Consider the following 12,000-nt stretch of genomic DNA (forward strand, 5'->3'; position numbering starts at 1 on the left):
CTTTGCAAGATGCTGCACACACAGATTCTGTACAGACACAAAAGATCAGTATCTGCAAAAGATCTGTTCCTGCCAAAAATCCATTCCTGCAAATTGCAATGATAGTCTATGAGATCTGCAGATCATCATACACACATGATTTAACTGACATTCATCTGCGGATCAGATCCACCAGGATGGATTTTCAGATCTGCAGATCTGCAGATGAATGTCAGTTAAATCATGTGTGTATGATGATCTGCAGATCTCATAGACTATCATTGCAATTTGCAGGAATGGATTTTTGGCAGGAACAGATCTTTTGCAGATACTGATCTTTTGTGTCTGTACAGCATCTGTGTGTGCAGCATCTTGCAAAGATTTTTTTCTGATGGGGAGGTCAGCTCCATAGAAAAGACTGTGTAGAGTATGGCTCTTATACTACAGGAAGGGTGGTAAGATTGGTCTGTGATCTTTCATTTTCCAAAGACTATGGTCTGATGTCTGTATGTGGCCTCAGAAACATACTCACCTGAAAGAGACGCTTCCTGCAGCTGTTACAAATGAAAAGTTTGCTCCAGTAAAATCTGGTGGAATTTTTCAACCTGAATTTACCAACACACCTGAATGTGATATAGGCAATGTCATTTGCTACATTAAAGGTGTAAAATATTCTCTTTATGTTCCTGACCCCAATCCGTATCAGTGTTATGAGGATATAAGTTTGTGGGAGCCTCCATTTGCTTCCTAGGAAGTCGGGGCTCTGATTGAAACGTTTGACACTGATTGGAAGTCGTTTTGTGATTTCTATTTTGGAAAGGATGAGATGTGTTTGAATGCCTATGTTGACTCAATGCGCACCTTGATTGAATTTGGTGAGTGTGAGGAACATTTGGTGAATCCGGTGATTTGTCTGAGTTACATACGCACCAATCAGTTAATCTCTGTACAAACACATTGTCAGTGGGCAATTGTTCCAATTTCCCTGAGGTGAAGCAAGTAAGTTTTGAGTCTGTTTTATTCCCCAAAACAACGGAATGTGTGAATTCTGAAAGTCTGTTTCCCATGGCAACTGCTTGTGTGGAGTTTGAATCTGTGCAATCTGATGCTTTTATCTCAGGTGTTCCTGCAAATTATGATCAAAATAATAACAGATCTTTTTCCCCCAGTACTCTTTTAAGATCTTCCATTTATGAACTCGCTATGGGGAAAATTCCTAAACGATGCAACTATAAGAACATTGTTAATGTGTCAAATAAAATTTCTCATGTTTCTGTCTCAACTTCTTCTGCAAAGAAACCTATGCCTCACTCTGTGGACACCTGTGTAAACACACTGCCAGATGAAAATTGTTCCAATTTTCCGGTCCTTGACATTCCACAACCGAAGGCGATGTGGGATCCGCACATTTTGCTTTCTGACTCCCCTGATTCGACATTGTTGGCCGAGTTTAAGGGAACCTAAACTGAGAGGGATATGGAATTTTCCTTTTAAACAATACCAGTTGCCTGGCAGTCCTGCTGATATCTTTCACTGCAGTAGTGGCTGAATCACAGACCTGAAACAAGCATGCAGCTAATCCAGTCTGACTTCAGTCAGAGCACCTGATCTGCATGCTTGTTGAGGGGCTGTGGCTAAAAGTATAAGAGACACAGAATCAGCAGTAGAGTCAGGCAACTGGTATTATTTTTAAAGTAAAAATCCATATCCTTCTCAGTTTAGGTTCCCTTTAAGGGTGATACAGAGCTTTGGTTGTGTGAACCTGATACTGAGGTAACTTTGTTTTGTCCAGAAAATATTTCTGTGAGTTTGCCCTGTACCATGAATGAAACAATGATGTCTGGCCAAACTGACATTTGTGAATCCCTTTCTTGCTCTACAGAAAGTACTCATTTTACTTCCTGTACTCTGTATGACTCAATAGTGCCTGGTATAAAATCTCCAACAGAGAGCTCAAAAGCTCTTTTTGGTGTTGCTGTTATACTCACCTGTTTTTCTGCCATTCTAGAATTGCAGTCAAGTTTAACTGCTATGCAAGATTCTGTGTTTAATGAAACCAAAGTCAGGGAGTCAGGGTCTGTTCCCGCAGATATTCCTATGCAGTCTGTTCATGTGAATAAAATTCAGTGTGTTGTAGAACCATTTTTAAAACCTCAGCCCTGTACTCTGAAAGTATTTGATGTTTTGCCCTGTAACATGGATAGTTCAGAATCATTGATGAGTTTACCAGAAAACTTTGTGCTTCTGAAGTTTTATGTGATGTTTTGGAGGCCTCTGAGTTCCTGCCTAAGGGTGCAGAGCTTTTAAGATATGCTTCCTGCCCCCTAAGGCCCACTGAAGTAATTCCCACTTCAGTGGGCATCACTATTATGCTGACTACTGTTGCAGCTCTTTTGGAGCTGCAGTCATGTGTAGTCAATAATGAGGTTTTGTTGGATACAGTTGTGGTCACAGAGACTTCTAAGTCTGGTTCAGAGTCTCCTTTTGAAAGTCCAGTACCTGTGACCTCTGGTCACGATGATTTTTTGTCTTGCTCTGAATCTAGTCTGGCTGTGTCGGTTTCTGAGTTCTACAGTCCCTCAGCATGCCCAGTGGTTGCTCCTGTTCCAGTGTGCTCAGATGTTTTCCGTGATCCAGTGTGCCCGAAGGTGCCCTCTGTGTTTATGTGCTCTGATGTCCCCCTGGTGGTGTCTTGTCCAGAAGGCATTGGAAGCGCCCCATGCCTCAATACGGTTCTGATTCCTGAAAACTCTGTTTGTGACAGTTGTCCTTGTGACTTTGGCTTGGGGGTTTCCCTGAGTCATGTAAGGGGTCCTGTTGGATCACCATGTGGCTCTATGGGATCTTCCAATCTCTTGGGGTCTCTTTGGAATTGTGAGTCATTCTGGGAGATTCCTGGGCATTCTTGCCTTGGTGTTGTGGACTGGTCCAATAATGAGTATTATGCTGGAGAAAACCGTTGTAGTGGGCACAACTCTGAAGGTTTCAGGTTCTTTGGACTTGAACTGGGGGACTGGGTGTATCATGCCAAGGCTCTCCGTGGGCATTGTTCTGGTAGTCGCGGTGCTCATGGGTATCACTTTGGAACTTGTTGTACTGGTGGGCATGGCTTTTCGGGTTCTGAGGCTGATTGTTTCCGTCATGGTTTAGTCAGTTCAGGAAGCATGCCCGGTTGGTCTACCCCGGCCGTTCTGAATTATTTTTGTTGTTGTTTTGCAGCAAGGAGAATCTTCCGTTTTGAGAGACGTCTGGAAGCCTTTTTTAAAGGGGGGGGGGGGGGGGGGGTAATGTCAGAATCCGCTCTGCTGGCCTTGATTCCCTGGACAGTTTGGTCTCCTATGCAGCTTGCATAGTTCAGTCCAGGGAAAAGAGGCCTTTCTGTCAGTTTGCAAGGCTGACTGATTTGCATCTACTGATCTTGCAAGCTGCTTGTCTGCTTCCTTTGAAGGTTTCCAGTATAAATGTCACTTCCTCCCAGAATTCCTGGCTTGACATGGTTTCTGTTTGGTGATTAACTTGGAGCCTCAGCCTCTTTTGTATCTTGTTGCGAATATTCTAGTGTAGTTAATTCTTGGGGAGTGCACTTTGCACTCCCTTTAGTGCAATCAGGTTCTGTATTATTTGTACTGTTTATTCCTGTTTTGTCTTGTCCTGTCCTTGCGATTGTACTGTCACCTACGGTGGCTGACAGTGAATCATTCGGTCTAGCTCCTAGATCGCATTTGCCCTAGCGGTAGAGGCGGTGGATCTCCCTTGTCTCACTCTTGGAGTATAACCTGAGCTGCTGTTGCTACTGGTTGCTCCTTCAGTCTGTCTTGTCTAGAACGAACGCTTGCTGTTGTCTGGTGTGAGGCAACCGATTAGCAAGCGTTCGTGTGGTTTGTTTGTCTTTGTTCTCCGTGTTCACTTATTAGTCAGGGTTGGTACGTTTTGCCACTGTTGCGCTTAACGTGCGGTGACCGTGCTGTTAACGCGCTTGTCACTGTCGTGCATATCGTGCGGTGACCGCGTTTAGCGAGTTCATTTGTTATTTTTCCTTGGCGTTCAGATTGTGGGTATTTGCTGTGTCTTCCTTACTCAATTTATGCTCTGTCTTTGCTCAGTCTTGTGTTGCTGATAGCAATCGCCTCTCTTACGATTAGCTTTCTCACTCTGGTCTGTTCTGATGTGATATGTCTACCGTCGCGGGGTGGCGACTAGATTGGTAGACATTCATATTGTCTGTCTCTGTTCTTGCTTTCTTCTGAGTTGCTACTTTGTTGCCCAGTCTTGCTTTATCGTGCAATTTCAATCTGGCATCTGTGGCTGTGCAGAGGATTTATTCCTCTGTACTCCACAGCTCCATCTGCTGGTTGGAATTCTCCTCTGTTGTCCAGTCTTGCTTAAATTGTGCAATTTCCAACTGGCATCTGTGGCTGTGCAGAGGACTTATTCCTCTGTACTCCACAGCTCCATCTGCTGGTCGGAATTCTCCTCTACAAATATATACTGAGTACTTTGATTCTTTGATTGTGGCGATTTCCTTCTGCTTCAGCGCGCATGGTGTGCGCTGACTGGAAATCGCCCGCAGATCATTACAGCTATATGTTAAAGCAGACAGCTTCAATCAGCAATGCATGATACAATTTATTGATGAGGTGTAAATACCTGCCCAACCCCCTGGCCATCTGCACTGTCATTCGCAGTCTGTCTCTGAGGTCTTCCTGACACTTGGGGTTAAGTAGGAGGCCCATAATTGGGGCAGAGGTTCAGGAACGAGCTTCATAACCATTTGTCCAATGTCAACATGATTTACCTTTTTTACTGAGGACATTCTTAGAGGGTTTTCCTTCACCACTAGATAATTTGCCATCTGAAAACACAGAGAGAATTTTTAACTTCATTGTAAGTGTAAGTACAAATGGGTGAAAGTGTCAAAACTGAGCAAATTCTGTGTTACTTTAAATATTAGACATTAAATATTAGACAAATCAGAGTATGTATCTGTAAGTATTATGTTATGGAAGTCGTTTCTAAAGCCCCGTGTCTACCTTGTGATTCTTCCGATGAGTTTCCCAACGACCGGAGAGTTCTTGAGCAACAAGCGGTCATTTATGCTATCTCATGACATGGGTACAGCTGCGCGATTACTTAACGTTTCCTAGCCTCGCGCGGCTTATGATCCTTAACGCTTTAAGCCTTGTTGTACCCATCATGTAACATTGCGCATACCCGCCGGCCAGAAGATGAAGGAAGATTGATTGTGGGAACACTTGTCGTCAGGGAGACGTCGCTGTCACGAGTGGCATCTGCTGGCAATTTCCTGAACTTTGTTGATGAACTTCATCTATTTCACCAGCAGATGTCCTCAGTGTCCTCAGGCATTACGCAGCATCTTATGTTACTCTCTGCCACCTGCAGGGGTCTCTCTTTTAGGAACTGTCCATCACAGACTATAATGAGGGCAGGTCTGGGATCACCTGAACTTGGTCATCTGACCTCCCAGCACAGAATATAAGCTGCTGTAGCAAGTCAGTCCAGTGCTAGATCATCATCGCCAGTTCCTAGTGATCAGCGAGATCTAGCCTTTCCTGCCTTGCATCTGTGCCTAGTATCTTGCCTTGCCATGTATTACCTTTTTGCTGTTGACTAATCTTTTGCCTAAGCGATTATATCTTGTATGATTCTCTGGTTTGACCTTACATGTTTGACTTTCCATTGCCTGCCGATTCTGATTCAGTTGCTCTGTTCATGTATATATTGTATATAGTTCATATGTGTTTACATTAGCCAGGTTCAGGGTTCAGAGTGCACACTTAATTATATGCTTTGGATTATCCTGCATATTCCTCTATATGCAGGGGGTTCTTAGCATATGCAAATCCCTGATAGTATTCCTGCTACGGTGTTTAGCTTTATTTTCAGTTGCATTATTATTTATAACTGATTGCCTGATATTGCATTACTACTGTGCATGAACTTAATGCCGTTTGTTTATGCATGCTGATTGCCTGGTTATTTGCATTTATTTCTGCATGAGCTTTATGCACATCATTGATGCCGTTTATTCCATTCATGTCAACGTTTGCAATAAATCTCCATATTAATTCCTTTAATTACGGTCTGAGTGTAACGATATGTGTCAGCAATAACAGAGTCTGATTACAAGGTGATCTGCAGTATCACCTGTAATACAGATATATACCTGATTATATGGTGATGTGCAGAATCACCAATAATGCAAGTATACCAGAAAGCTAAAGTGATAGCTAATAGCAAAGTATAGTGCTTGGTGCAACAGTAATACTGATAGATTAGCAGTACCTCACCAGAGGAGCTGGTGGGTCCTACTCCTAACAGTACAGAGCCCATCACCAGAGTCAGGGCCCTCTGGTGGGTGTAGAGTGGTCAGACTAATCGGGTCGGCAACAGACAGACAGATACAGTACCAAAATCGGAAGGCTACGGCAAGAAGGTTTTAACAGGCAGAGTCGGCAGCAAGATCAGATGGGCAGAAGTGCAGAATCACTGAGCGGAAGAATAGTCAGAACGAGCCAGAGTCATACACAGATAATAAACAGTCTAACAGGTTTAGATATTTAAGCTATCAAATATCTGAGCGCTAACACGAAGTATTCGCAACAACAGACAGCGAGCTACTGACAGCTCGCTGTCTTTATGCTGGCAGGGGACTCCCAGGCACACCCCCGCTAGCCCGGCCAATCCCCGTGACATCATCCGACCCGCAGGTCAGCTGATGCGTCTCCGAGACGAGTAAAGGTCTTGCCGCTGGCTGCGAGCGTGCATAGCTCTGACGCTATGCACCGGCGACAGGCCAGCGTGCGGCGGTCCGAGCTGAGTGGCGGGGACGCCGGTGGTCGTATCCCCGACGCTCGTTACAGTACCCCCCCTTGAGGCGTGGACTCGGACACATCTTACATGGTTTCTCCGGATATAATTTGTGAAACCTGTGTCTTAGTTCCTCCGCATGAAGCCGATGGCCCGGTACCCACGATCTCTCTTTCGGCCCATACCCCTTACCAGTGGACCAGATACTGCACTGAATTCTGAACCCAGCGAGAATCGAGAATCTCCTCAATCTCGTACTCAGGCTCCCCATCAATCACTACAGGGGAGGGGACAGGAATCCACATGCACAGCAGGTTTCAACAAAGACACATGAAAACACTTCACACCTCTCATACTAAATGGCAGTGCAATCACATGTCACATCATTGATCTTTTTGGAAACGGGGTATGGGCCGATAAAACTGGGGCCTAATTTTGCCAAAGGTTGTTTCAGCGCCGGATGCCGGGTCGAAACCCAAACCATGTCCCCTGGTAGAAAGTCCCATTCCACTGACCATTTCTTATCTACCTGTCTTTTCTGAGACTGGAAAGCTTTCCTCAAATTATTTTTGACCATACACCAAATTTTCTTAAAAGATCCCTGCCAATCCTCCAAAGCAGGGAAAGGAGAGGACACCACAGGCAATGGAGAACATTTGGGAGACCTCCCTGAGACCACCTGAAAAGGAGAAAAGCCTGAAGAGGTGCTTTTCAAGTTATTGTGTGCGAATTCCGTGAATGGCAGAAACTTTGCCCATTCCAATTGGGCATCCGCTACATAGCACCTAAGGAACTGTTCTAGAGCCTGATTAACTCTTTCCGTTTGCCCATTGATCTGTGGGTGGTAGCCGGATGAAAACGACAGGTTCATCCCCAAATGCTAGCAGAAGGCTCTCCAGAATTTGGACACGAACTGGATTCCCCTATCAGACACCACATTCTCCGGAAGACCGTGTAAACGGAAAATGTGTTGAATAAAGAGATCTGCCAGTTCCTGAGCAGAGGGGAGTCCGTTCAGAGGGATAAAATGAGCCATCTTGCTGAACCTATCGACTACCACCCAGATAACCGTCTTCGCTTCAGAGCTGGGGAATTCACCCACAAAGTCCATGGACAAGTGGGTCCAAGGTTCCTTGGGTACTGGTAAGGACTGGAGCGTACCCGCAGGAGCCTGCCTGCCTGGATGGTTTGCTTCTGGCACAGACCGAGCAATCTCTCACGAACTCTCTACAATCTAGAGCCAGAGGTGGCCACCAAACACATCTAGAAAGTAGATCCTGGGTTCTCGCAATCCCGGGTTGCCCTGAAATCTTATGTGCATGAAACAACTGCAAAATCTGCAACCGGAAGTGAAGAGGTACAAATAGAACCCGATCAGGTTTCCCCTCGGGGACATCTTGTTGATAGGGGCCTAATGTACGTAACCAATCTTCCCAAGTCTCCGTGGCAACCACCACGACTTTCTCAGGTAGGATATTTTTGGGGGTTGGTGGCTGTACACTCTCAGACTCAAAACATCTCGATAGTGCATCCGTTTTAATTTTTTTGTTCCCTGGTTTGTAAGTAATGATAAATCTGAATCTCGAGAAGAATAAAGACCAGCGAGCCTGTCGGGGACTGAGCCTCTTGGCCCCCTCAATATATTCCAAGTTTTTATGGTCAGTGTAGACCGTAATAACATGTTCTGCCCCTTCGAGCCAATGTCGCCATTCCTCAAACGCAAGTTTGATGGCCAACAATTCCCGGTTTCCAAAAAATGCACATGGATGTAATCTGCCTTGGAAACCAGAGTGTTGGGACAGAACAGCCCACACCCCGATCTCCGAGGCATCCACCTCCACTATAAAGGGACAGGTGATGTCCACATGTCGCAAAACAGGGGCGGAGCAAAACAATTTCTTCAATGTCAAAAAAGCAGCATGTGCTTCTGGTGACCAATTGTAAGTGTCCACCCCTTTCTTGGTAAGATCAGTGAGAGGTGACACCACGGAAGAGAACCCCTTGATAAACTTCCTATAGTAATTGGAAAAGCCCAAAAATCTCTGGAGTGCTTTTAGCCCCATGGGCTGTGGCCATTCTAGAACTGCCGAGACCTTTTTGGGATCCATGGAGAGCCCGGAAGTGGAAATGACATACCCTAAAAAAGGAACTTCAGACACTTCAAAAAGACATTTTTCAAGTTTAGCACATAACAGGTTTTGTCTAAGCTTCTTTAAGACAAACTTTACATGCTCCATGTGTTTTGTCAGGTTAGGTGAGAAAATCAGTATATCGTCCAAGTACACCAGAAAGAACCGCCCCAGTACCTCTCTGAAGATCTCATTGACCAACTCCTGGAAGACAGCGGGAGCATTACACAAACCGAAGGGCATAACAAGATACTCGTAGTGCCCGTCGGGTGTGTTAAACGCCATCTTCCATTCGTCACCCTCTCTTATACAGTGGAGGAAATAATTATTTGACCCCTCACTGATTTTGTAAGTTTGTCCAATGACAAAGAAATGAAAAGTCTCAGAACAGTATCATTTCAATGGTAGGTTTATTTTAACAGTGGCAGATAGCACATCAAAAGGAAAATCGAAAAAATAACCTTAAATAAAAGATACCAACTGATTTGCATTTCATTGAGTGAAATAAGTTTTTGAACCCTCTAACAATAAAAGACTTAATACTTAGTGGAAACACCCTTGTTTGCAAGCACAGAGGTCAAACGTTTCTTGTAATTGATGACCAAGTTTGCACACATTTTAGGAGGAATGTTGGTCCACTCCTCTTTGCAGATCATCTCTAAATCCCTAAGGTTTCGAGGCTGTCTCTGTGCAACTCTGAGCTTGAGCTCCCTCCATAGGTTTTCTATTGGATTAAGGTCCGGAGACTGACTAGGCCACTCCATGACCTTAATGTGCTTCTTCTTGAGCCACTCCTTTGTTGCCTTTGCTGTATGTTTTGGGTCATTGTCGTGCTGGAACACCCATCCACGACCCATTTTTAGTTTCCTGGCAGAGGGAAGGAGGTTGTCGTTCAGGATTTCACGATACATGGCTCCGTCCATTTTCCCGTTAATGCGATTAAGTTGTCCTGTGCCCTTAGCAGAAAAACACCCCCAAAGCAAAATGTTTCCACCCCCATGCTTGACGGTGGGGATGGTGTTTTGGGGGTCATAGGCAGCATTTTTCTTCCTCCAAACACAGTGAGTTGAGTTAATGCCAAAGAGCTCTATTTTGGTCTCATCAGACCACAGCACCTTCTCCCAGTCACTCACAGAATCATTCAGGTGTTCATTGGCAAACTTCAGACGGGCCTGCACATGTGCTTTGTTGAGCAGGGGGACCTTGCGAGCCCTGCAGGATTTTAATCCATTGCGGTGTAATGTGTTTCCAATGGTTTTCTTGGTGACTGTGGTTCCTGCTAATTTGAGGTCATTCACTAACTCCTCCCGTGTAGTTCTAGGATGCTTTTTCACCTTTCTCAGAACCATTGACACCCCACGAGGTGAGATCTTGCGTGGAGCCCCAGAGCGAGGTCGATTGATGGTCATTTTGTGCTCCTTCCATTTTCGAACAATCGCACCAACAGTTGTCACCTTCTCTCCCAGCATCTTGCTAATGGTTTTGTAGCCCATTCCAGCCTTGTGCAGGTCTACAATTTTGTCTCTGACATCCTTGGACAGCTCTTTGGTCTTTCCCATGTTGGAGAGTTTGGAGTCTGCTTGATTGATTGATTCTGTGGACAGGTGTCTTTTATACAGGTGACTAGTTAAGACAGGTGTCCTTAATGAGGGTGACTGTTGAGTAGAAGTGTCTAACCACTCTGTGGGAGCCAGAACTCTTAATGGTTGGTAGGGGTTCAAAAACTTATTTCACTCAATGAAATGCAAATCAGTTGCTATCTTTTATTTAAGGTTATTTTTTCGATTTTTCCTTTTGATGTGCTATCTGCCACTGCTAAAATAAACCTACCATTGAAATGATACTGTTCTGAACTTTTCATTTCTTTGTCATTGGACAAACTTACAAAATCAGTGAGGGGTCAAATAATTATTTCCTCCACTGTACGTACCAGGTAGTATGCCCCTCTTAAATCGAGTTTAGAGAAGATACATGCATCAGTAACCTGGGAGAACAAATCTTCAATCAAGGGGAGTAGGTAACAATTTTTTACGGTAATCTTGTTCGGTTCTCGATAATCGATACATGGGCGAAGCCCACCGTCCTTTTTCTGGACGAAAAAGAATCCTGCTCCGGCCGGAGACTTAGAGGGACGGATGAACCCCTTGGCTAGGTTTTCCTTTATGTAATCCTGCATAGCAAGTTTTTCAGGACCAGAAAGGTTATACAAATGACCTCTAGGGGGCATACAACCTGGTCTTAATTCAATGGGACAATCAAAACTCCGGTGTGGAGGAAGTTTGTCTGCCAACTTGGGACAAAACATGTCAGCGAATTCCGCATATTGGGAGGGCAAACCTTCCATTTGAACCTGGGTGGCACAAATCGCAACTCTCTCTATGCAATGTCGATGGCAAAATGGAGACCAGCTTAACAACTGGCCAGAGCTCCAATCTATCTGGGGAGAGTGTTTTTGTAGCCACGACATCCCAAGATTCATGGTGGAGGTGGCCATTTTGAGCACAAAAAGTGGTAAACTCTCTTTGTGTAATACTCCCATGTGACACCAGAGACTGGGTGTTTGTGAAAGGGCCTGACTGCCCTGTAATGGTGAGTTGTCAACTGCTGTTACAAAAATGTGCCTGTCTAAAGGAAGTAGTGGTATACCCCATTTCTTAACAAAATCATAATCAATAAAATTGGCGGCAGAACCCGAGTCTATAAATGCCTGGGTAGACAAAAATTGGTCTTCCCAGGTAATAGAACAAGGGAGCAAAAAACGATTATCGGTTAGAGGTAAAGCTGGCTCGCCTAGGGTAGTACCTCTAGCTATACATAGGCGGCAAAGTTTTCCGACTTCTTAGGGCAATTGTTTGCTACATGACCCTTTTCCGCACAGTATAAGCAGAGCCTCTCCGTCCGTCTCTGATTTTTCTCTACCTCTGAAAGCTTTGAATGTCCGATCTGCATCGGCTCATCCTGAGGGGAAGAAGGAGAAGGAGAGGCGATGGGAACGGATCTCCCGGAGTATTTACCGCGAGTTTGCTTTTGGTAGCGAATGCGGCGATCAATCTTAACTGCTAAT

General features: G+C 44.8%; 1 protein-coding gene across 1 annotated transcript in view; it reads right to left on the reverse strand.

Annotated features, from left to right (window-relative positions):
- LOC137525971 (histone H1.3-like) overlaps positions 1–12,000 on the reverse strand; it is a 265,301-nt gene that overhangs the window by 32,570 nt on the left and 220,731 nt on the right. The window contains exon 19 of the mRNA XM_068247181.1: positions 4,775–4,831. Coding sequence (XP_068103282.1) covers positions 4,775–4,831 — 57 coding nt within the window. The remainder of the gene's footprint in view (positions 1–4,774; positions 4,832–12,000) is intronic.

This window comes from Hyperolius riggenbachi, chromosome 7, assembly GCF_040937935.1.
Source record: "Hyperolius riggenbachi isolate aHypRig1 chromosome 7, aHypRig1.pri, whole genome shotgun sequence".
NCBI lineage: Eukaryota > Metazoa > Chordata > Amphibia > Anura > Hyperoliidae > Hyperolius > Hyperolius riggenbachi.